Source organism: Drosophila montana, unplaced genomic scaffold (genome assembly GCF_035044405.1).
Source record: "Drosophila montana isolate Dmon_TW-CO22-7 unplaced genomic scaffold, ASM3504440v1 contig_2127_1, whole genome shotgun sequence".
NCBI lineage: Eukaryota > Metazoa > Arthropoda > Insecta > Diptera > Drosophilidae > Drosophila > Drosophila montana.
Genome location: NW_026997035.1, coordinates 203,671 through 230,216, shown reverse-complemented (window position 1 = coordinate 230,216; position 26,546 = coordinate 203,671). Strand labels below are relative to the sequence as shown.

The 26,546-nt window shown below is 40.5% G+C and overlaps 1 protein-coding gene and 3 long non-coding RNA genes across 9 annotated transcripts in view; 2 read left to right on the top strand and 2 right to left on the bottom strand.

Annotated features, from left to right (window-relative positions):
* The window catches only part of LOC135427167 (uncharacterized), a 203,575-nt gene extending 182,199 nt beyond the window's left edge, over window positions 1–21,376 (top strand). Inside the window, exons 5-6 of one of the 2 annotated variants that reach the window (XR_010436002.1) lie at window positions 6,034–6,260; window positions 21,132–21,376. This is a non-coding gene — a long non-coding RNA (uncharacterized LOC135427167). The remainder of the gene's footprint in view (window positions 1–6,033; window positions 6,261–21,131) is intronic. The other variant, XR_010436003.1, reaches the window with a different exon arrangement.
* On the bottom strand, window positions 7,908–10,484 carry LOC135427131 (uncharacterized). Its single transcript, XR_010435991.1, has 2 exons — window positions 10,395–10,484; window positions 7,908–8,376 (listed from the first exon to the last, which is right to left on the bottom strand). It is a non-coding gene; the product is annotated as an uncharacterized LOC135427131 (long non-coding RNA).
* LOC135427089 (myotrophin-like) lies at window positions 18,736–19,281 on the top strand. The gene has a single exon (XM_064680515.1). The coding sequence runs from the start codon at window positions 18,794–18,796 to the stop codon at window positions 19,169–19,171; it is 378 nt and encodes a 125-aa protein (XP_064536585.1). The 5' UTR covers window positions 18,736–18,793; the 3' UTR covers window positions 19,172–19,281.
* A 1,061-nt stretch (window positions 21,377–22,437) lies between the features above and the next one.
* LOC135427166 (uncharacterized) overlaps window positions 22,438–26,546 on the bottom strand; it is a 198,976-nt gene continuing 194,867 nt past the window's right edge. For 3 of the 5 annotated variants that reach the window (XR_010435998.1, XR_010435997.1, XR_010436000.1), the window contains one exon: window positions 22,441–22,625. This is a non-coding gene — a long non-coding RNA (uncharacterized LOC135427166). Of the gene's footprint in view, window positions 22,626–26,546 lie in introns of all 5 variants that reach the window. The other 2 variants (XR_010435999.1, XR_010436001.1) reach the window with 1 other exon arrangement.

Genomic DNA, 26,546 nt, shown 5'->3' with positions numbered 1-26,546 from the left:
AAATTTCGATAGAAAAAATAGAAAATCGTTTTACGTACTACAACACGCCAGAGTAAATATTTGAAATTTCAAGTCTCTAGCTTTTGTCGGGTGATTGGATAAAAATAATTATAAATAAAATGAAATTTAGTATGGCTGTCCATGAAAAGTTGATCCCCTCACCATTAACCAAAGGATTTCATATTATCATCAACAATTTAAAAAATCCTATGTATACATTATTTTCTTTTATAAGTATTAGCTTTGACTAAGCACTTTAAGTTTATCATTTTCGGTTCAAAGCACTCTGACCACATCTTGATTGATGTACATATATATCTTTATAAGATATAGCTTGCTTAAAGCTAACTGCTATGGCACTCCATATGGCGAAAAGCAGCTGGCAAAGTTTCTTAGCCAACTTATTTTGGGGCAGTGGCATTGCGAGTGCTGTTGCCTTTTTGTGCGCACTTGCAAAAATTCCAGCTTCAATTTACTTTCAACATGCTCTTTCTCTCGAGGAGTTTTACTTTTTTGTATATATTCCAACGCACATACACACCCACACCCACACACACGCAAGTCAGGCAGCTATAACGATACGGCGCACGCACACCATGCAAGGCGGGTTGAGGTTTTTCTTTTTTCCTTTTTGGGTGGGGTTGTCGTGTCTGCAGCGCCGTAGACATTACCGCAGCCACGCGCGTGTTTTACGTTCATCTGTCTACTTAACGTTGCGCCCTCCTCGCCACCTGCATCAGCCAGTTCGTGCAGCTTCCTGCCACCCAACATGCCTCTTGCCTTGTATCTTCTTCTTTTGCAGCGTGGTCGTCGTCGTCGTCTGCGTTTTAACGTACTAATCCTTGCTTTTATCTCTTGTTTGACTTTTGCTACGCGCACTCCATACACCCGCTCATTTAATGTCATTGTCGCTGCTAAGGCAGCCAGCCCAGCATCTCAGCATCCCAGCATCCGAGCATCCGCACAGTTTCCTCCTGGCATACCCTGCAATCCTTTCTAAATATTTGTCAATTTGTATGCGCGAGTTTCATTCAATTCGAGTTCGCGCGCTCGCTAAACACACGGGGCGTATGCGTGTCATAAGCGTTTCTTAAAGTGTTTGCTTCTTCAAGTTGTGCTTTGATTTCCCAAAGTGTTTGCTTCGCCCCTCCCTCTCATATCCCCCAACTACTCTATATTCGCATTCGTATTTGTTTTCACTTATTTCAGCCTGTTACTTTTCATCATCTTTCAGTGGCCGTTGGCAACAGTTTTCATTAATCAACGGCACGTGACCAAGTTTAGATTTTTAACCAATTTAATTTTTCTTTCTCATCTCTCACTCTTTCTCTCTCTCTCTCTTGGGGGCTTACGTGGCGTATGAGCGTTAAGCAAACAAACTCGATGGATTCTGTGTTTGTGTGCGTGTTTCTAGTAGATTCAATTAATTTTTGATGCCAGATAGTGTTTACTCTTACTCATGGGCTTAGCTAACACGCAATAGTGCAAACTCAGGACGTCGAAAGAAAAATGCGAGCTAAGAAATGAAGAAAAAGGAAATAAATTGTATATCATCAAATGAACAAAAAATTAAATGCAAGACAAAATCAACAGAAAGCACACACAAAAGGGCTGCAAACCTACGTGCGTCCGTGCATCTGCGTGTATATGTGCCTATCACCAAGGCCTTTCGCCAACTTATGAGAGTAAAAGCTAAGTCGGGGCATTGGGCAAATCTGAAAGGAAATTCGTAGCTTCAAATTAGAGTGCACTCTTCATCGGACCATTTCCTCCTCCTCCATTGACAAATTTCCAACCTGACTTGACTTGCAAGGTAATGGTACTGTTGCATTGTTTTTGTTACACATGAGCAGCAATAAATTCAAATTAGTCTGATAAGAATGACAATGGACAATGTGGAACGTGAAGCTGAGAAGCCAGAGATGACTTCCTGCTTAGCTGTGTACTCGCCTTTATTATAATTAACAAAAATTGAAAGGGCTTAATTGTGAAATTGTGCTTACAAAGCAAATGACGTTCATTAAGAAAAACAACAATAAACAAGAAAACGAGAGCGGGCAGAGAAGGGTTCGGCTAAGACACATGGGAAAAGTGCGCAGCTTCATGTTACGTTGTGTGCCAGGGTGTGGGTGTGGTGTGTGGGTGTATTTTATATAATAGACATTATCAACACTAATTCAGTTATGTCTTAATTATAAACTACTTAAGCGCGCCTCGCTGCGAGCATAGCAAATTTCTAAGTCTTTGTCTGCAGATTGGAGCTATGAGCTGGGGGTCTGGGATCTGAGGTCTGGAGTCTGGGTTCTCTGCGTCTGGGCACGTGTGACATTTGCTGGTTGGGGTCGTTGGCTCAGTTACAGTTTTTAGTCAAGCAGCTCCCGTTAGCTGGCTGCATAATTACCAAAGTTATATGTGCGAGTAGTTTTGATAGCTCCGATTACGCCGTAAAACTTTTGGGCCAAAGGGCGCGGGGCTGATGCCGCCGGCTAACAGACGACAAGCCAAGGAATGTGGGCAAAGCAGCACCAACTTAATTCCAAGCATCTTCAAAGCAGGGCTGGGCGCGTAGCTACCCCTTTGGACAGCCAACGACCGCTCGAAAGGCAACCGAGCAGCGAACTTTGATTGAAATATAAAATTTTAATGAGGCAACAACTGAAGCAGCTGATGCAAACAATACACAACAATTTTTCCTTATTGAGAGACGAATAAACAAACAAACCGAGCGAAATCAAAGTAAAGTCGCAAAACGAAACAACGCACAAGAAGCTTAAATCGACTAAAAGCGTGCGTGGGGGGAATGGCGCTAGGGGGGCTGGTGGCAACTTGGTAAGTACACAAGGTACTCACTAGTCTAGACGACTTATAAGGCATTTTAAATGCATGCTAGGGGACAAGAAAAACAGACAAAAGATAAACAAATCACTTTGGTTATAAATTGCCAGCAAGCGCCCTTCTATGCGATTCTCCAAATACTTTTTGAAATAGTTTGCAGTTTGTAGAGGTCTTCATATCGTTGGCTTGTGAATATAGTAAATTGATCTGATTTAATAAGTAAAAATAAGTAAAATAAATATTCAATAACTATAAAAATATTTAATGGTAAGGAGTTTAACAGCTGCAGCTTTTAGCTACTGCAAACATTATTAAGCACATTTATCCCGAGCTAAATCGACAATAGCCTCAGCTTCAAGTCTGTGGAAATTTGAGACCAGAGCAAACGGCAAACCCCAAAGAAGCATTTTTTCTAGTTTATGGCAAATGCCGGCGATTAAAATCTTGAATGTCAAGCAGAAAATTGTCAAACGAATCGTTGCTTTTGAGGATGATAATCAAGATGACGACGTTGATATTGTTGATGATGATGATGATGATGATGATGTTGTTGTCAGAAGGGCAAAAGATAGCAAACAAATAAAAACGCATCAAACGCCGCCAAGAGGCGAGCCAAAGCAACTTGGGCAAACGGCAAATGAAATATGAGTCTGAAAACGAGAGCAGGCGACGATGACAAACAAACCGCGGTGACAAAGATGACGGCCAAAATCAAAGACACAGCTGCAACCTGCAATTAAGCGACAGGACGCAGCCAGAAGAACACCCAGCACTAGGACCAAGTACAGGATATGCCATGTATGCCAGGGAGACGCCGCTCGAAAAGGGTGTGCAGTCTATGAAATTTGAGGCAGTATCAAAAAGGAATAATGCATATCCCTTTAAAGAGAGCGTTTTAGGGGCGAACTTCTTTGGCAAGGATATGCAAAGCGTGTGTCCCAGCGACGCCTTAGCACACATGTGTGCGCTGCGTGCTGCTGATCCTGAGGCGGCACTACAATGCGTGTACAAATAATTCGCACGACTAAATCAACAAACAGAAAAGCAAAAAAAAAGGAGCAGAAAATGTAAAAGGGAGCAGAAATAGGGGAAAACCTGAACGCTGAAGCCTTTGCTGCTGTTGCTGCTGCTCCTGCTTACATCCTGTGCAGCAAAGCTGAATAATTTTACGGTTTCAATTATCAAAGACCGAAACGTCAGGACAAACGGTGACAAAGCAAAAAGGTAGATGCTGCTCCCTATTGTTGTTGCTTGTTCCTCTCGTTGTTCCCAAAATAAAGGCGATTAGCATTTCTAAGCCTTAGATTACCTGAAGTAGTTTATATAACCCGAGAGCCGAAACGCAAGCCCAACATGAGACTAGGCTCGATAACAAGATTGTCCCGAAATAAAAAGAAAACACAGTTTGTTTTGTCTGTGTGTTTGTTCTCCTCCTTGCTACCCCCCTGGGCAATCCCTCGCATCGTCTACTTATCTCAAATGCAACCCTATAAAACCCTCGTGCTCCGCCTGCTGTTGATTTCATCAAACGCCCGACTGCATTCCATATAAAGGTATATATGGTTAATTTATGTCCTTAAATTGAATATTGCTTTCGATTTTGCTTTATTATTGGATTCTACTGTTAGGGTTTTTGTCCTACAGTTTGATTAACCGCAAATGAGCAGTTACCCCCTAAGAACTGAACGACTTCCACTCATGGACCCAGCCATGCACTTCAATAAATTTCAGAAAAATGTGAGTTAATAAATTTGATTAGACAGCATTTCTATTGACACGTTAAAAAAAGTTAAGAGGGTAATATTTAGAAAAATGTATGTCTATTAGATGAAAAATAGCAACAACAAAAATAAGGAAGGGGCAAAACTACTTGTATTCAGTACTAATATATATTAATTTCTAATAAAGTACATAAATTGTGCTTTTGGAACACTCTAGGGAGTCTATAAACTGTATTAACCCATATTACACTAGAGTTTTTTTAGTAAGTAAATTAAATAAATAAAAAAGACTAAGAGCATATTTGGTATAACTTTTGATTTTATTAGTTTCATAGTTGTCTTTACTTATCAAATATTTAAGTGAACAGCGCTAAATATATTAACAATTATATTAGTCACTTTGGGGCTCATAATTCTGAATGGGTTCTAGCTTCGAAATGGGGACAAGAGATTGCAAACCTAAAGTCGATTACAAAGTCTGCTGATGACAGAAACCCGAGCGAGCATAATTATGTAGTTTAATAAGAAAATAGATATCCTAAAATGTTTTTAGAGGCTTAAATTCTCTATTTATTTAACTTAACTTGTGTACAGTCCAAAAGTATTTCAGAATTTGGTTTACCTTTCTAATATTGTATCTGAACATTGTCATTCTTTATGGGCAGCTCACATCTCTCTAAAGCACCAATATGATGCCTAACTAATGTCTTCCTGCAATTACCTGCATAATGCCCGCCTTTCTGGTTAACTAAGTTTAGATTCAAGTTAAGGCCTCAATATGCTCAATTTTGTGCAGATTCTCAGGTCTGCGGACCATATATCTTTTAGTAATTTTGCGCGTTCATGTTGGGTTCGTCTGCGATTGTCTGTCCGCTAAGCTGCAACGTCCTAATTTACACTTGACTCCGCCTTGAGAGCCAGCAAGCACATTGGCGGTCACAGAGCCGCCGCACCACAAATCCGCACAGATCCACACAGGCTGGTGGTGGTGGTTTTATTCGAGTGAAAAAATTAACGCAGACACAAATTATATCTGGCGCTGATTAATCACTTAACAAGGCTTGTACGCGAGTATTTCGCTGATATTAACTACACACACACACACGGCCCACGTTCCGGCCAACAAGTTGACCTGCGTTCAGGGCAGCGGAAGGGGAGCGGGCCCAAAAAAAAAAAATAAAAGCCACGTCAATTTCATGCAAAGGTGCGCAGTCGTAAATTTAACTGGACGCGTAAATCCTGCGCGCAAATGTTTCAAGTTCGCGCCGACACTTCAGAGTCGCCTCTCGCTCAGCCCATACCCATTGCTGTCCAATTGTATTTATTTAGGGTCCGTCTGAGCTGCTTTCTCGCCCTCTTCCTCGCCCGCTCAGCTCAAGTTAAGAGTCTGCTGGCTGGTTGGCCGCGCTAAAATTTAAATTCATACACGATCGTTGGCCCCAAAAAGACTAATGAGCACAATTATGCATTATTGCAGCTCGTTGCATCGAAAATGAACTTTAACAAGCCTCACAACACACACTCGTAAACACACACACACACACATACAATCACACTTGATGCGCCGTCCTCAAAGCCGCAGGAGTGTGCACTGAGAACGGCAAACCGAGACGTCAACTGGAACTGGAACTGGTAGTGCCTTCACGTGGTGCGAAGGGAGGGCAGCGCGGAACGGTGCTGGAAAGTGTCTGCTGCTTGAGTTGGGTAAGTTGCACAAACTAGTTTCTTAGCATTTGTTGTTGTTGCTAGTGCTGTTTTATTTTTTTGTTTTTTGGCCAAAAAGATTGTTAATTCCATCATCTGAACTTCGCATTTGTCCAGTGCATATTTCAAGGTCTACTACGACAATAATTGGCAGCAATTTTAATTTGAGCTAGTTAAATGAGTTGCTGATGAGATGTAGATTGATTGATCAGCTAGAAATATGTTCTACAATTAAAACATGCGCTTGTTGAAGGAGCTTATAGTTTGCGGATCTGTATACAAAGGATATTCGAGCTATAGATCTAGCTGTTTGATAATATTTTTTAATTCGGTGAACCAGCTAATTAAATTAACCCATCACAATTTATATAAAAACCAGATATCAAAAAATTGTATTATTATTATTCAAATTTTTAAATAACACTTGCCACTATATACAAACACTAGCCTGGGGCCGAACCTTGTTCCTCGTTGCACAATTGCATTTATCAAGGAATATATTTTTCTCTGTTAATTAGTTCAAGTTGATTCAATGTTGAGTTGAAGGTGCTTTTTTGGGACCTTAAGACTTTAAATAGTTATTATTGCGAAGCTGAAGTAATATTTTTATAAATACTTTTTGTTAAAACACTGCAGGCGAAAATAGGCAAAAGTGGATCCATTGAATGAAGTCGCTAGTTCAAAAATGTCGAAAAATGCATGAAAACATATTTCGCTAGAGAATAGATTTATTTTTTCAACACTTTCAGCTAGAACCTTATGATAAGTGAATATGTAGTAAAGATATTTTCAGACAAAAGTCCTTTTTAGTCCAGTTCCTGTCGATTGCACACACAAACATTTTAAAGATATTTCGTTCATATTTTGATCATGAGATTTAGTTGGCTTGTGTTTCGAGTTAATTGCCAAAAAAAAAGCGTAACTTGTAAAATGAAGAGCATAGAAATTGATGTTGGCGACAATCGACTGCACATTGTGAGCCAAAAGATTTTTTTCGTTTTGCTGTTGAGGAAGAGGTCCCATACCATTGGAGATGTTATTTTAGATTATCTATGCTTAAGTCGGGCACAGCCACGGCGTTTAGGCCACAGTTGCTCGAGGCTGGCCAGAAGCTGCAGAGCTCAATGCGAGGCATTGGTATGCAAATGTAACGTGTGGTAAGGGGGGATGTGGATCCTATTTGGGGCGCTTGCCAAAAGTGTAACGCTCCGCACGGTGGCAGGGGTAGGCGGTTTTGTGTCTGGTCTGACAAATAAGGCTGTGGAAATTCATTTTTTTCCTGCTACCCCCTCCCTCGCCTGCTGCTGCTGCTGCTGCTGCTGCGTGCACATAAAATTCAAATCAATGACAAGACGAGGACGATGAGCATGAGTCTGAAAGAAGGAACCTGAGACGGCGGCAACATTTGCCTTTCATTGCCAAAATGCCAATTTGGCAGAAGAAGAAGCAGCAGCAGCAGCAGCAGCAGAACAGGAATCTTTTCTTTTTGTTGTTTTCTTGGGTACTGCAACTCCGTCTTGACTTTTTATGGCTTATAGATATTGTCTCAAGATGTCTGCGGCTGCCGGATAATCTTGTTATCGCGCCGCTCGTTGCATTTAATTGAGTAGCGAAACCAAGAAACTAACCTCAGAACTCGAGAATTAATTGGTATATCAAAGCATTTGAATTTTAATGTGTTTCGCGTGGTCAGCGATACAAGAATTTTTCTCTCTCGTGTTTTCTGCTGCTCGCGCTTTGTTAATTGGCGCTGCCTGTTTTTGGGCTGGGCGTGGAGCTGGGACTGGGCGTGGTACTCATTTCCATTCAATTGCACTTCAGTTGAGTTTCAATTGGTTCTGTTCTTTCATTCTCTCCATTTAATTTTTTATTTTTTTGGGAACACGCAGCTGCCGTTGACATTTCTGCCATTGATAAAGCGAAATTTTCCGAAAAAAGCGTTCTCAATATAATTCTAAGCATATCCAAATGTTATTCAATACTTTTTCCTTTGCATTCATCGAGTGCTTTCTTTGTAGGCACCAAGCGCCATTTTCTAATTTGCCTTTCAGCTAGTCGCTATGCAAACTCGAGCGTGGGGAGAGAGAGAGAGAGATTTAGCACTAGTGAGTCAGCACTAGTGAGTCAAAAGAGAGAGAAGGAGGCAAACAAATTTGTCGCATAATATTACAAAAGACAAAAGGTTCGAATGCCTCTCGATTTCTGTGCGCAATTTTTTAATAGAAATCTATGCCCGTATTTTCGTTTGACAACATTTCATGCCATTTGCTAGGTTTTTTCCCACTCTTCGTCTTCTCCATCTGATTCTTTTCTTTTGCATTTCCTTTTATATTTGGGCATTTCAATTGCCCTTTACCCTGTTTAGTCAGCTCGAACCCACTGCGCCCGGGTCCATTGTGAGCTGCTCTTTGATTTCGTCCGTTTGTGCCGCATATGCAGATTGAATTACACCACTTGATGCCACCATTTTAGCCAACACATTCCGATGCCCGATTCCATCATGCTCGTCGTTGTCGCTTGTCGATTCTCTAATTGTCCTGATAATTTCCAGCTTGTGCTCTCTGATATTCCTCTGGCGGGTGTCAATACTGCTTTTTTTGAGCTTTGTTTTTTGAGGCTCACATTTTTGGGCATAGGCATTGGCAAATGGGGTAGTTTAATTGTGACTGGCTTAGAGCGTTTTAATAATGGAGCATGTTAACAAGCTAGTCAGGAATCGTGACTCTACATACAAATTGTTTGCCAATCGAAAGCACCCTTTACATAAATTATGCCTTAAGTCTTTTCTGATTGGCATAGTTATAATAAAAGTACCGACAATTAGACTATTATATTCTACATTTCATTGACGGTACTTTTATTACAATTTCTATTCTTTTTATGGCTATGGTATGATGTCGTTATCCAGTAAAAGTTTTGAACCAAACTTTTCGAACTCGCAATTCAATTTTTATTTTTCAATATGATCCGAACCTCAATCCAAACCATTTGCAAAAAAAACAGCTGAACCGAACCTTTATATTTATAATATACATAGTTTGGTCAAAATATAATCTTTTGATGACGATTCTGCCCCAAAGCATAATTAACTTGGGCCCCAATCCTTGGATCCATCTAACCATATCTGTAAGATGCCAATTTTGAGTAGAGATCAAATCTAGCCCGCGGGCAGATACAAATTAACAACTGCATTGTTTCATAACCATTTTGCAAATATATGAAAAGCCAAGTCTCGAAATCAAACCGGATGTGGAAAACCATATTCAGAGTTCAGTATTCTGAATGAGAAAAATTCCACATATAGAGAGCTCTAAAATTACAGAGTGCTTGGCGTATGACCCTAATAAGTTCTACATGTACGCAACCAGAGAGCTGTAATATATCTGCCTTATCAATACTTGGTTCTTCCATGAATTTAATAACTAAAATTGTAAAAAGTTAAAAAATCCAGCTCTTTTCGTTTGTTACCTTCACAGCTTTTAACATTTCTTGCTTCTTCTGTCTCTTTAATTGTGGCGGCATTCCTTTCGGCACAAGGAAACATACTTTTGGCCAAGCTTCTTAGCAAGTTAATTTTTTTATTGGCAAAAGGCTTGCCGCGTTGAAGCAATGCCTTTAAGAGGCCACAACTGTCATGTCGTTAGGCCATTCCTGGCCAGCAAACATCTCGTTTAGGCGAGGGCCACCAAAAAATCATAATATTAAAAGAATCTGCAAATGACGCGAAAATGTTTCAACACTCTTCGACAAGCTGGCAGCCAGCAGCCAGCAGCCCGCTTCAAGCGGGCAAAAGGCCACAAAAGAACGAAAAATGTAATAATAATAAAAAAGAAAATTATTGCACTTCACATTCACAGTCATCGGACAGTGCCATCTTTTGCTTCAGGCCACTTCCAGGTCCACGTTCACGTCCAGGTCCTCATCATCAGCCTCGTCCTCCTTGTCGTCCTCGTCTCCTGTGCAGGCGGCATCAAAGATCGCGTTATGAAAATGCATCGCGCATTGCGCAAGAGCCGCAGACGAAACGGACCACTGGGCATATCGGGGAGATGGGATAGAGCCGGGCAGATGGGGCAGAAGATGGAGAGACGAGCAGTGGAATGGCAAATGGCGAATGGCGCTGCTCGTTCTAACTAGAAGGTGATATAAGTGGTTCGATTGTTGCCGCAGCCATCGCACACTGCAACAAGAGTCTCAAGAAAGGAACTTAAGTGTAGATTGTTATTTACAAAACGATTTGAGTTATACAAAGCAAACTGTCAAACTATATTAAATATATAGATGAGTTTGTCTTAGCCGACAAGTGAAGCTTCCTTTTGGGTCGAAAGTGAGATCTAAGACGGAGTTTCGAAAAATTTTAACTCAAAGTGGGGAAAAAGGTGCTCAAAGTAAATACGATTGCGCACTAACAAGCGAGAAGTCGCTGGTTCAACTCAAGCAGAAAATTGTCATTTTGTTTATTTATTATTGTTAATATTAAAAAAAAGCAGTAATAATTAAATAAAAGCAAAAACAGTAAATGGAAAATTAATTGATATAATGGCAATTTTAATAGGCCGATCGATTTAATTTATTTATTATATTTTATAATTTAATCTATTTACTAATAAGGATAAATTATATTTTTTCTACAATTCATTATTACAATTACTCATTTACTGTAGCCTTCACACTTTGGGTTCATTTCATCAGCACATCCTGCACTTTGCACCACTGTGCATTGGTCTTGAAGCGGTAACCGGGCTTGAAGTCGGAACCGGAGTCAGCGGCGCGTTAGCGCTAATAAGCAATTGCCAAATTACATTCGCGTGAGTAATCTCGCGCCCCGATGCCGGTCGCCATCGTCGTCGCCGTCGCCCCCTGCCTGTCTCTTGCTGCAGTTGCATCGCGGGCTTTTGGTGGGCGGAGCTTTTGAGCGCACCGCAAGCGCAGATACTTAAGTGATGCCCGCTGCACGTTGGCCGTTGTCCGTCAGTCAGTCAGTCCGTCAGTCAGTCAGGCACTCAGTCAGTCAGCCGGTCACTCATTCATGCCATCATTTATATCAGAGGAAGCAGTCAAGCTTCCCCAACCGAAAACCCAGCCAAGCTGCAATGTGCGCGCCTCTAAGCCTGTAATTTAATTTTTCTCTCTCGTTTTATTTTATTTTTTGTTTCATTTCAACAAGAAGAAGCACTTCTCTGCTCTTTGTAGCCCAAAGTAGTCGGAGTTAGTTAGCGCTGCGATCGCCATTTCTTCTGCCATCCCTTTTTCTTGGCCGGCTTCTCTGGGCTGGGTTCTCTTTTGGGCTTTTGGGCTCGGGAATGTCTTCCCTTTAACACATTTTGGCATGCAATTTGCTGAAATTAACTTCAATTGCAATTTGTGCTGCTGCAGTTGTTGTTGCCATTGTTTCATTGGGTTATCATTGCCGCATCTTTAATAGTATTTTTTTTGTTCTTTTCTTTCGAACTGACATGTGCATTTGGATACTTGGATGTGCGCATTAGAGTGGCAATTCGTGGTTTGAGGCTGTTTATAATTCGATTGGTGGTTCGCTGTGAAATGGTGCCCCCCGGTGGAGTAACTGTTAATGGCAACTGCAACTTGAAGAGCCAATGGGAAATGGTGCGAGCGTAGAAGATATGAATATTATGAGTGCGGGCAGAAATAATAGAACAATCGTTGTTTTTTTATTAATTACTTAAAAAAAAATTCTATTTTATTTTACTTATTTCTTATTGAACAAAAAGCTCAATATGCATTATATAAAATTTGCAAATATATGCTGGATTTCAAAACAGCGACTTCCCGCTTGCTAGTCCGACCGAAACACCTTTCCAAAAAACCCTTTTTTCTCTACTTAGTAGCTCAATAATATTTGTAAAACTTATTAAGTATGATATATCATTTATTTTTATTCATAGAAATTCGAATTTAAATATCATTCTCTTCCAGTATTCAATCGTATTCATATTTATCTCTGCACTATTATATTTAAAATGTTGTATTATTAACCCTGGCATTTGCTAAATTCTTCTATATGATTGACATGCCTCCGCCTCTTACAGTTCATCAAAAAAAACTCAAGTAGTTTAGGTTTTCAGCTCTACTCGAGCACAAGAACTGAACTCGATGACATTTGAGTGGAGATGTATTTCTAGCACTCAGTCAGCTGCGCTGTGGCCCAGCTAGCTGCGGAGGCCCATCATTAACTCGAGCAGTCAGTCAGTCAGTTTGTCTGTCTGGCTGTCATACTCGTACTAGGGCTCTGGCCGTGGCCCTGGCCAGTTGCCGTCTTGAGTGACGGCCATGGCCAACTGGACGCGGCCGCCGCGCATGCGCGTCAAGAGCAGCGACCATTCAACGCGTTTAGTAGACACCGTCGCTGAGGAGCAGAGCGAAGCAGCACAGAGCCAGTCGAAAAGCTGCAGCAGCTCCTTGAAGTGCATTGGTAGACGTCAGCGGCGTCGTTTTGGTGCAAAATGTTTGCGGCAAAACCTGCAATTACCATCGCCAGCTTTGATAGCTGTGCCCCGCCAGCCGCAACCCGACTGCCCGTCTGAATGCCGCATGATGCCCTGTTTAGGTTTTTAGGCATTTAGTCTTTGTTTCGACAGCATTTGCTGGCCAGGCCGACAGCCAGCAGCTACAAGTCGGCTCCAGTCGCAGTCGCAGTTGCAATTCGAACCCAATCCCATTGCCAATCCCTGGTAGTCTGGTAGCGCAGCAGTTGATATGTTGTTGAGTACTTTTAATTTGCATGCTGTTAATGGTGTTGCTTCATATTAGGCCAGAGCCGAGCCAGAGCCAGAGCCGGAGTCAGAGTCGAGGCCAGAAGCCAGCTACAGAAGGCAATCAATGCAGTTGTTTTTGTTGTCGTCGTCGTCAGGATGTTAAAGCCATTGAACTGCTGCACGTCTCGGTCTTCGTCTTCGTCTTGGTCTTGGTCTCCGTGTTGGTCTGCGTCTTGGTTGCTGTTGCCTTTGGGGTGCAGAGCTGGCATATTAATGGCAGGATTGAAATCAAATGTTGCCAGGAATGCTGCACAGACTCCAAAATAGACGTAATGGAGCGAAATTGTTTTGCGATTGACTTTTGTAATAAGAATAAATGCTGATCGCTTATGACGTAAATGGTATAAATATTAGTTAAGACCCACTTTCTTGACTCTGCAGAGTTTTACGAATGGGAGATAAATGTTCATTTCTAAAAGGAACTTTCAAGGGTGGGGAACATATCTACATAATAATTTAATAGAAAAATATACATTTTGGTTACAACTTACAACGTTCAAGCAAGGAATTATAATTGACCTCATTCCTTATGACAGAATATGAATTCTTTTCAATTTGTTCGAGCCCAACTATCTTTCTTTTGTAATTGTATTTTGAGCATACTTATAAAAATGACTTCACTGTCTAGCTATCTTTGGTATCGGTTTGGCTTTATATAGTTTTAATGGGAAAAACCTCAAAAAAATTGTCATTGGCTAGGTTTACGGCTCGTGTTATGAGTTGGGTTTTCATACCATAATCTCAGGATTTGCAGCAACCCTTGGATTTTCATTGAGCTTATATATCATATATTAAACATTTTTTTTTAAATTTTATATTGCCCGTTCGACTGAAAATGCGTATATCATATATTTACGTAGAGAAGTTGTGGGGTAAATTTGATATCTACACTAAATTGGCCGTGAGTTCCTTACGTAATGATATTGGGTCTGCCTCACAAGTGTTTTATTTCGAACCAAAAATAAAATATACCTCGGGTTGGGCTTCGATTTGGTATTTTTTTTGGGCAACTGGTTTCGCATCACTTTAAGAAATAAAAGGCAATTCCAGGATCAAAAGTGGTTCGTAGTCTTAGTCTTAAACTGAACTGGTGGATTCGGTATTTTGAACTATCAAATTGTGTAAAAGAATAAAGGTTATTGATGTGTGTGGGCGGGCATAGAAAATAAAGTTCCAGTAATTGTCAGAAACAGACAGAAGGCAAAAGTGAATCACGTAGGTGCAACACGAGTTTCGTATTCGTGTGTGCATTGTAAGTAAATGTGAATACGTTTTGCCAAGAAGTAACCCAAATAGACTTCAGAGACAGGACAGACTTGTTGTGGCTGCTTACCTGCCGCCTGTTTGTCTTTAGCTGTAACAGCTACCGCACAATTTCCCAAATGACAAACATGCCAAAATGGTTAGAGCCATAGACAATGGCAACAAAGGCAGCTAAAGAGCAGCAAAGGGAGACGGGCAGCAGAGACAGCAACAGCAGCAGCCGCAGAAGCAGCAGCAGCAGGCCAAGAAGAGAAACAGGAGCTGGCAGGAGCAGCAGGCGGCAAACGGCAGCACATTAATCACAATGCTCCAAAAGAGCTTGACAGCCAGCTACATGGAACCGCTCCCTGGGTGTCTCGAGACTGAGTTTTCTTAGCAAGCGATATATATGTGTGTGAGTGTGTGTGTCTGTGTGTGTGGCATCCTTTGGCATAATTCTTATTCAATCGGTAAGGACAATGCCATGTTGTAGTTTCAATTTGCGGTGGGCATGAGATTTGTGCCAAGACAATTGCCAAACAGGAAGCCAACGAAAGACACAACGACTCCCGACTGCCGACTCCCGACTCCGAATCCGGCGGCCATCAATTTAAAAAATGAAAAATTTCCCTTTTTGCTTTTGCCGGCGTCCGGAAAATGGAAAATTAAATTAACCTTTGGGAGCTGGTGCCGCCTGCTGCTGCTGCTGCCAAACAATGTTGCTGTCTGTGCTGCTCCCGATAGCATCTACTGCCGAAATATGTTAATTTTCAATTTAGTAGTTTGGCCTCAGACTCGACAAATGCTATACATATATACATATGTATATGGTATATCTTGGCTGGTTTTTAATTCGCTTTTCTTTTCCAGAGTTTTGGGCTCGCCTTATTAAGCGCACTAGAGCGCAACGGTAATGGGTACCAAACAAATTATCACATCTGCTAATCTGCTGCATATCATTCCGTATTTTCGTAGACCCCCCGCCCAATCCCTAGTCTTTATGAGGAGGAAGTGTTTTCATGTTAGTTGTCGAGTTCATAAACAATTTGTTGACCACATTTTGATGTTGAGGAAATAATTAAGACATTATAAATTATTTGAGGCCTCTCGAGTGTTGATTGTTAACTTGCGGTCTTTTGGGTTTCTGATTCTCGAACAGGCTGCTTGCTCTTGGCCTCTCCCTCTCTCTCAATTTTACTCTGCAATATATTCCCTAATGAGCATAACAAAATATTTTACTTTGTTTTATTTTGATAAGTATCTCTTGGCCTGTTTTCAACAAATACGTATTTAATTTGAGTTATGCGTTATACTTGGTTACCATTTGGTTTAGCATATTAAAAGCTGAAATTCTCAAAATCCGTCTGAAAGATTTTTTAAGAATCTTATTAAGGAAATAAAGGTGAAAAGTTTAAATATAAAGTTGTTAAAAAGTAATGAAAAATTAATGTATAGTATGAATAAGTTATGTAGCTAGATAAAAAAGTTTGTCCTGACTTGATCAACGCGCATTGTAAACAGTTTGTGTCGAAAGTGTATTCCCAGACGGGTAAATGTTGAATTAGACCCGCAACGCCATGAGAATGCGTGGCTTTATTATCTGCGCGTCGAACCAACGAGCGGGAAGCCGCTGGCTCAAATCCAGTAGCAACAATTGCTAAAGTATCTATAAAGAAAATCTAAAAGAACAGCAGCTATCTAATTGTGCTGATTGGGTCAATGTCTGAGCGCTGAACCAAGTGGAATGTCGCTAGTTTAAATCCTTCAATTTTTCTAAATTTAAGCAAACAATTTCGGGTTATAAATTTTTAATATAAATATGATTTAGGCAACACTGTTTAATTTCCTTTGGTAATGCTTTACATATAATATACAGTTCTAAGTCATAAGCATCCACTAAAAGTATATTTTGTCTAAAATAACGCCTCAGCCATAAACAAAACCAATTATTTATATTACTTACCTCATTACTAATCCCATCTTAACTTCTCAATTCACTTCCCAAATTGTTGCATTACGTTTTCATCATTCACTTAACACAATTGGCAAACATATTCCCCCACCTAACTAAGCCCGAATCAAGGTCAAGTAAAGCCAACTTTGGCGGCCTCAAAACACTTTACCTCTGACAGGGCTATCAAAAGTTGGTAACTGTTATGCTATGCCACAACTATAACTGTACTGGCATCTGTCATTAGCATTCGTGTGCAACAATATTTGCCAAAACTAAGTTTACAGTTAGCCAGAAACAAAAACAACGATAACAACAACGTGAATGAAGCGTTTTTGCATTCGGAGTTTTTGTAGTTTTGCAAAAGTTCATAAAATGTTGTAAATTACATTTTCCATTAAATTGGACATGGAAACGACCTTGTGGCAACATTTGCGGTGGAGCGGCAGGGGGGGGGGGTGGCGGCAGCACCGGACATGCATGTGATTTGAATTGATTTAGTTGCGAGTCAGTTGCGAGTTAAACGCGTAAAATGCTCAAATAAATCCCATTTTGCAGTTGCATCAATTAAATCAAAAAGTTTTTAAATCAAAACTGTTAAAGACGCCGCATAAAAGCCGTGGGAGGAAGGGGCGAGTGCTGCTAACTGACAGCCAGTTGCGCGCTTTAACAGATCAAAATCAGCGAAAACGCTTCTTAAATCAATTTCTCAATCAATGTCAGCAGCGACAGAGGCTTGCGAGAGACACACACACAAAGAGATATCCACTGAGGGGGAGTCGAAGATGAGGCTACTCCGAGTTTGTTGATTCCTGGAACTGCGCTTAAGCTGGAAATCGTGGCTTACACTCTGGCCCCGAAAACAAAACTTGAATAAGAAAAAAAGAAAAACAAAAAGTAAAAGGTTCAAATTGTGTCCAAAATGTCAAAAGCAGACGCTCAATATGATCGCCGGTGCCCTATACACTGTACCACAAGCGCAGTACCCAAACCCATACACTCAGAGAAAAATCTATGATTTTCGTGCAGGCAAGGTCGCAATGTCTTCGAAGGAAAAAATCTTATTTGAAGATTATTTTAATTCATAAATAGAGAATGTATGTCTTAATGTCTTAACTTATTCTTATTCCACGCGAGTTTGTTTTAAACCCAAATGGAATACTAAATCTTAGAAAATGTTTACTAACTTTAAAAAGGTTTTGAGGTTCTGCAAATTCTAGTAACAAATATTTCAATCCTAATTCAAGGGTTTTTTGTTATTCTGTAAATCTTTTAATTTATTAAATGGCCGACATAAACGAGTGTCTTATTTAATGTATTAAATTATAAAAATTAAGTACATTTAAGCTTACTTAAAGAATGCAATTTCTTGTAAAAGCCAATTAACTTAAGTTAACCGAACCTAATTTAAGTTGATTGGTTTATAAAAATTAAAGTTGATTCATTGAGTCAAGACTGTCATAAAATTAGCTGTTATCGAAATTTGAAAAACAAAACAGTATGAAATCTATTCCAGTGATAGTAGTTAGCAGAGGGTTTTCTCCGAGTGTAGCTGTCCACAACAGAAGCCCTGGAAATTTGATCGCATGCAGATAGCGCTGCCTGCCCTGACTGGGGCCTGCCAACCTGTCTGTCTGTCTGTCTGTCGGCTCTGTCTGAGCGCAGGGCATGCAACTGTTTTGTCTTTTTGGCGTGCGATAACTGAAGTCAATGACTGGAGCTGGAGCTCAGCTTCCAGCTCTGCCACAGCCCGCACCACCGCTGCATGAAAAGTGAACTTGAGTTGCAGTTGCCGCAGCTGCGCGTTGCATTGTTTTGGCCGTTTACGGGAGCCATCGACATGGCCATTGCCATTGCCCATGCAGTTGCTGCTGCTGCTGCTGCTGCTGCTGCAGGTCTGTGCCTCATCCTGATCCTCATCAGCATCATCATCGCTGCATACAATCGTCGATAATCTCACGCTTGGCATCGCCAATATCGCCACAGACAGCAACAGCAGCAGCAGCAGCAGCAACCTCCAAGGCAGCAACAAGCACAGCAGCAAGCATTGCCGCATCTTTTAGACTGAAGTCAAGATTCGTTTTAGTTTAGTTTAGTTTTGTGGCCAGTTCGTTAAATTACATGAATGTATAACCATTTTAATTTTTGTTGGCTGCCGTTCATTGGGTTTTCTTTGGATTTGGGCATGGGATTTGTCTGTCTGTCCGACTGTCGCACACTCGATACCTTTTGAATGATGACCTTACAAATCACGTTTCGCAATGTGTACGCCAGATCATCAAGATGCTTGGGTGTTGATAGCACCGCCAGCTATGCCCATGTCTGGGGCTGTAGGAAGTGGCGGCGTCTGTTGTGAGAAACGTTTCGAACACTCGAAAGAGGCACAAAGCGTTGCCAGGCGGTTGTAATAGTTAAGTGATGCATTCCAAGAAAAAGAGCAGAAGTTAAAAGATGTAGCACAGAGCCGAACCACATACAAGCTCTCCCTCTCTCTCTCGTTATTTCCACTCATCTCAGTAAGCTTCAAATTCAGTGAGCAACATTTATTTAATCAAGTCAGCAAAATGTGTGAGAATGATGAAAACATAATTTGGACTATCAAAAACGGCGAGATCGATGCCGTGCAAATGGCATTCGAGAACTCGAATCGAAATGTTAACGAATTTATTGGCGGTCGAACCCCATTGCACTATGCCGCCGACTTTGGGCAGCTGAAGATGCTCAAGTATCTGGTAGAGATCGGAGCCGATGTTAATAAGCTGGATAAGTATCATATAACGCCCATACTGGCAGCCATCTGGGAGGGGCACACCGAATGCGTTGAATTTCTATTGGACCAGGGCGCCAATAAAGAGGGAACCACGCCGGGTGGACAGAATTATGTGGATGCAGCCGAGAAGGATGATATCAAAAAGCTACTGAATGATATAAATGCTGGCTGATAATGCGAGGTCTTATTGGTGCAGGTTGGGAGAATTTTCTAAACTTTCAAACTATCAAATTTCTTTAAAAAACATTTCGTTGCATAAAATATATTTTCTTTCGTTAACTATCTCGTAAAGCGTGTTTAAATATCTTAAAAGCAATTGCTTTCTTTGAAATGATTTATTTATGCCCAAAGGCGTGACATGTTGTCGAATCATGAGCCAAACTACCGACAGTTGTTATTGGCTGAATGTTTTTACTACATTCGCATATATCATATATCATGTGACACTCTCATATATATCTATATTTAAATAAAATCATCTATATATCTGTTAATACTATTATTATTAGTAATAATATATATCCATAGATCCTTCTAAAAATGTTATCTCTTCACTCCTGCTCGCTTAAATGTATATCCTTATTATATCTGTCAATTCCCATTATATACCACGTCTCCGTCGAACCGACTATAAGTACTGTTAGTTAATGCCGACCTTGGATAACCTCTTTTGATCATAAACACCCCATTCCCTATTCAGCACCCACCCATTTTCACACGTTTTGTCGGTAGCTCTCACGCCTCCTTTGCGCTCGCCTGGCTGCAAATCACGTTGATTACCCATCCAATTCCAGGGAATGACACACTGAACCAACTGCATTTATAGATGAGAGGGCGACTGTCAGTTAATTTCAATTTTGAACACGACACGCCCCAAAAAAGGATAACTCGTGTGACAAAAAACAATTAAATGACAAACGCGACACGAAACGCGGGCAACTGTGAATCGAAAGCGCGATATTCAGGAGCCCAAAAAAGCAGACCTAATGAAATTCACACATATTCCCAAACTCCTATCAGCTCAGTGTGAGGGGGGGAGGGGTAGTCAAAGAGAGAGAAAGCGTGAAATGAAAATGAAAAATCACGGTCCACACACAGAGTGAATTAGAGGGATGGGGAGGGAAGGTGCATGTTGTTAGACGACGTGCAAGCGCCGAGGCATGCACAATTGGGCGTTGTAATTGAATTAGTCACACCCACAGATTGCACACATGAATGACTTGCCGAAGACAAAAAGAGAGCGGCAACAACAAAAAATAATATAAAAGAGAGGCAAAAAGCAAAAATAGCGAATTATTTATTAAACTAGGTTACCAGGCAACGGACATGGTCCACGGCGAGTGCGGCCCGAGAGAAAGGTGAAGAGAGTTGTGCATATGGTTGTTGAGCGGGTGAGCGGGGTGCTGCCAATGGGGCTTTGTGAGTTTGTGGACTGCCCAAAAGAGCCTCTCTGAGTAAGTCTAGAACTGGTACCAACAGATTTAAGACGGCGGCACCGAGCAACTTTTTTGACAAGAAATTATTTCTTGTTCTACAAAGTATTTCGAGAAAAAAATACGATATAATTTTTTTTTATTTAAACTATATTTAAATTGATTGGTTTTAAGTGTAGAATTATTTCATAAAAGAGTTTCAATGTTTCAAGTTTGATTAAAATTGAAATGAAACAGTAACTTGTCTCGTTACCATGAAAGCCATTTGATACGAGATTCAGTATCCTGTTTTTTACTAAGTATATTTCGTGTCAGAACTTATACACTTAATTAGTGTCAGAACGCCAAATAAAGTATATAGGCAAGTAGAGTTCAAACAGTTTCAATGGTATCTCCTAGTCAGGCACTTACTTATTTTTAGTCTTCTTTTTACCATAATATCGTGTTTCAACTTATACAGTAAATAAAGTGCGAAAGCTTTTGAAGAGTATTGACAACGTTTAGGGTATATCCTAGTCGGAAACTCACTGATATATATAGTTTTTATTTTGACTATATTTCGTGTGAGAATTTATTAAGTAAATTAAGTTTTGAGGCTATTGTAGAGTATTCACAAGGTTTAGAGTATCTTCTAGTTGGGCATTCACTTTTATTACGCATACTTAAGAAAATACTCTTAACTTTGTTTTATCTTTGCAGGTGTTCAAAGGGCATGGTGCGTTAGGATCGCAATAATCAATTCTATCGATTGGCATCAAAGATCTCGGCCTTTTACTGACCTCCACGATTTCAAAACGCACATTTTTCCCGAGATCGTACTTCATTTATCGAGATATGCAAATTATAAATTTAAGTAAAACCTAAATTATTTGAAATAAAGAGTCGAGCTATGGCGGGTTTTCTATTTTTCAGCCAAATTTGCCACGCCCCAATGGTTCCTTCTTATCCTTGGTCATGCCATACCATTGATATAGTCCTGGTGAAGCTAAAGAACCGATTGCCTGCCAAATATGCAAGAATGTGGTCCAGAAATATGTATGCTTTTGTTTTCAGCCCCCTCTGCAGCAGCACCTCGATGGTTCATAGTTGACTGCAATATCCTTGGTTTAACCTTACCATAGATATAGTTCTGATGGACCTAAAAGACCAAATTCCTGCAAAATTCGCATAGAAATGGTCCAAAAACTTGAATGCATGCTTTTTCTTTTATCGCCCCTTTAATATGAGACAATTAATTATAAAAAATGAACGGTCACACTGCCTCGGGGGCAGCTGCTGGTGAGGCCGTTGGTTCAGTGGCAGTGACGTCACGTTAAAGGAGCATGTTAAATTTGTACGAAAATTGGGCAAAAGTACCAGGCGAACAGAAATAAGCAGCAGGTAGAAAAGCCCAAAAAATTTAAAAATAACAGTCCTCTAACAGCTGCAGCTGCTAACTAACACCCCTCTGTAAGTTAGCAGTAGCCTAACAGTATGCTAAATGTTATCCCTTGCGCGTATGCAATGCAATTATTTTAAATTTTTTTTATCGTCTGCCTGCTGGGCATTTCTGTTCGCCTGGTACTTTTGCCCAATTTTCGTTAAAATTTAACGTGCTCCTTTAACGTGACGTCACTGCCACTTAGCAGCCAGTCACCTGTACAGTGTGCATAACAGCTGCTAATTAACAGCCCCAAGCTAAAATTCTGCTAAGTTAACAGTAGCCTAACATGTTATCCCTTGCGCGTATGCAATGAATTAATTTTTTATTTTTAATCGCCTGCCTGCTGGGCATTTCTGTTCGCCTGGTACTTTTGCCGAATTTTCGGAAAATTTGACGTGCCCCTCTAACGTGACGTCACTGCCAGCCACTTTTACAGCGTACCTAACAGCTGTTTTTTAACAGCCGCCTGTTAAGATTGGCAATTTTAACAGTGGCAAAATTTGTTTTTATCCCCATTTAAAATCAGGAGCTTGCCTTTATAATTATATAATTTATTTATTTATCATAACATATTATGTCCTTAAATTACAAAATGCACTTAAACTAATACATATACGAGTATATCTTATAATTATTGCGTGTTTTATTTTATATCCGACTTTATAGACTATAAATGGGCATAACTAAAGTATATTAAAGTCGATCCTGCAAGAAGCAATTTTAAACTAGTAAAGGTCGTGGGATTGAATACTGCTTTTAAATTCTTTGATCTGAAAAGAAAAAACAAAATCATTTGAGAAATAGTCATTGACAGTTTTCTTTTTAAATATAATTGTTGGAATATCTCGGGCAAATACCGTCCGATTTCGGAGTAATATACCTCTTTCAACTCGAACGAATCCCGACTATCGATTGGCGTCTAAAAATCCGCATTATAAGACTTGACCAAAAATGATATGGCAAGGAGTTACGATTTGGCTAAAAAAGGCTTTGACCACGAGTCGAACACGACCAATCATTCCAAGATCGAGGCTTATTCGGCCGGAATGGGGCATTTAAATTGGTAAAAAATGACAAGGGCCCGTGGATCAAGCTTTTTTTAATTCAATAGATGGAATTTACTACTTAAAAGATTCAAAATTTAAACAAAAGAAAACGTTTGAAAAAACGATGACGTTATTATTTTGGAGTTTTTCTTTTTTTTCCGATAATTCGGCTAATAATGGTCCGGTTTTGGAAAGATTTGGAAATTTTGAACTCGTACTGATCTCTTGGCATCATCACGTTTTTTTTCTTACATAAATGACTTTGGTCTGAAATCAAAAATATTCGACGCCAATCTATTCTATGGACCTCCACAAGCTCATCGCGCCCAGTCTTCCCGGGATCGGGAATTATTGTGCCGGGATCTGGCGATTTAAAGTGTTTAAACAAATTTCGAATTAAAATATCTCGGGTAAATACAGCCCGGTTTCTGAATGATATACCTATTTCAAATCGAACGGATCCCGAATATCGGGATTTATTATAATCGATGTTATGGGCTTTTACGATAAATAAATGCTCAGTCTTTCCAAAACCGAGCTCTATTTACCAGATTTATGGCATTTTAAAGTTTTTAACAAATTTTTAATTCGAATATATTGGATATATACTGTCCGATTTTGGAAAAATATGTCTCATTCAACTGGTACAGACCAGAACTATCGTCTACCATCCAAAACCCCACATTCTATATGAAGTGACCGTTTAAAGGTTTTTAACTTTGATGCCAATCTACTTTTTGGCCCTGCACTCAATCTATCCAAAATCGGGCTTCATTTGGCCGAGATACTACAATTTAAAGTTTTTGAAAAATTTCGAGTTAAAATATCTCGGGTAAATGCATTCCGATTTCGGAGTAATATACCTCTTCAAACTGGTACGGACAAGAACTACAGTCTGCCATCAAAAATAATGCCATTTTATATCAACTTTGATGCCAATCTATTCTATGGCTCTCCACGAGTTCAACGCTCCAAATCTTTCCAAAAGCGCGTGCCTTCTAAAAACCCGAATTTGACGACTTTATTCTATAAATTATATATTCTAGAGACATTCACGAGATGAATGAGCTATATATTTCCAAGATTGGACTCCACTTGCCTGAGCTATGACATTTTAAAGTTTTTTAAAAATATTCTTTTTTAAATATCCGTTTTTCTATTTTCAAGTGATATAATTGGTTAAAACCTGAATATGAATGCAATAGCGGAGTATTGGGATATGTTTATATGCAAATGGTCGGTTCATTGCATTGGGATGGGATGGGATGGGATGGAACTGCTGGGAGTCCTGGCAGAAAAAGCAGTTTAATTCATACTGATCACACTCGGTAACTCTTACTTTTTCTGGCCGCTGCAAGCTCTCGTCGCCCCGCCCCTAGCCAAGCTATGTGGATGTCTAGAGTGGCTGTAGCTCTTCGCTAAGCCGCTTCTCAAGTATTTGCTCACGTGTGCAAACACTGCGGGGCCAATTTGCATAATAATCGTGACGCTGAGCGTCAAGTGCAGCAGCAGTTTTCGAGTCACTTGACCTTGTGCGGCAGGCAGGCCCCGAAACCCAGCTAGGCGAGTGTGGTGAGTGCAGTGCGAGTGTGGTGAGTAGGTGTAGTGAGAGTGTGAATGTGGTGTGTGGGTGTGAGTGTGTAATGGCCCGTTTGCTGCGGCAACACTTTCTCGAGCACTTTTTTCAGCGACGCCTAAAAGTATGCTTTGAAATTTGAAATTTCAGTGGCCGCCTGTAATTAAAACGAAAGGCAAAGGCAGCTACAGCAGTGGCCACTACATTAAGGTTATTTATCGTCAGAGTGTGTTGAGTCAGGTTGTTGTTTGCAGTGATAAAATGCATGTTGACCTCAAGCGGAGCGTGAGCCTGGCGGCGGGTAGCGGGGATTGCGCACTCAACGTGCCGCCGCCGCACTCTGTAATAAAATCCAAAAATGTGTTGCCACAAAAATGTTATTTCCTAAATAAACACATGCACACACACAAACAAAAACACGCACACTATGTAAAGCCAGGTAAGACTCTCTAATGCCTGTGCACCTGGAGCGGGCAGTGCGGGGGCGGCGCAGGTAGTGTAGTGTAGCAAACTGTGTGAGATAGCTGGCACGTCCTTGCACGGCTCACTCATCTAGCTAGAGTCACTCATGCGGTTTTTACTGGTAATTAAATTAAATTTATTTAAGCTGAGTTACACTTGGCCAACAAGCGGGGCGCGGGTGTATAGGCGGCTGGGTGTTGCCAGCTGTGCGCCTGTCTTGGCTTGGGTTACGTTGGTTTTCGGCAACAATGTTGCGGTGCGGCAACCGCAGGACTTTTCAATGGGTCTACAGCTCCAGGTGCTATGCTATGAAACCCTTCAAAACGGGCGTTAGTTGCGGGGGGCGTGTGTATGGGTGGGGCGTGGCATTTTGTATTGCATTTAAAGTGACAGTTTTGTTGCTTTAAATTGTGTAATCGGAGCTGATAAAAGCTTTTGCCATTAAGTGCGCCAGAGCAACCCAATGCCTGTCCTGCGGCAAGAGAAGAGAAGCTCTGCAAAAATAACCGAAATTCTTTGTTTTATGATATAAGCATAATGCTCGCTCGCTCTCTGCGAAGCATGCTTGAGGCAAACACATCCTCAGCAGAGACTCTGGTATTGGCCATGTAGTTGAGCTACAGTTACAAACTGTCTCTGTGTGCGTGTGCTTGTGTGGAAGAGCTTGTTGAGTTCTGGCTGTTTTCTTTTAGGAGGGGGTTTATTTTTTTTGCTAGCCCTGGCTTTAGTTTACGAGCAGCGTTTGGTACTTGTTGGACAGGCGGGTAGCTGGAAGCGAGGCAAGTTTCACAAACTAAGAGACCATCATCAATTCCTGTGCTCTTGGCTTTGCAGCAGAAATTCAACACTGGCTGCAGCTGCACGGGCTAAAGGTAAAAGTCTTCAAATACATCACATCAAATAGTTGGCAGAGCGTTTAAGTGTTTGGCTTTTCACCACAATTATTTTTAACAAAATTTTAAATATTGCATTTCAAGCCAAGCAAATGGTATTGGTATGAAATATCTGCATGCTGATTTGGCACATTTTCAAGTAAAACTAAACAAAGATTAACAATATATGATTTAAACCTAACTTTGGGCTGAGTTCGGTTCTTTGAAAGTCTGCAAATATAGGCAAATAGCTTAATTGATAATATAATATAAATCAAACATTTTTTATATATTTTAGATTTTATCCTTGCATCATATTCATGTTAATACATAGATGTATCTCAGATTCCCAGCCTTCTACTCAAAATGAATGTTAAACATAAATACTAAAAAAATTGCGGGCCCAAACAATTTGAGCCGCCTCAAAAATTGGTTAAGTTCAAAAGTCAATCAGTTGCGCTTGGCCAGTTAAAGAAATGGCCAATTGGCTAGGAAATTGAGAGCGTGTTTTCTATAAATGTTGTTGTAGTTGTTAGTTATTATTGCACAATTTTCGCTGATGCCATTTTGGGCCGTAGTTGTGCTGTTGGTTGCCAACTTTATTTATAGGTCAGTCGCAGCGCCGCAATTGCAATGGCCAACTGGAGGAAAGGCCGAAAGGAAAAGCTGGCAAATAATAAAAATAAATAGAAATAGAAAACAGAAACAACTCACGCTGTATGTATGTGTGTGTGT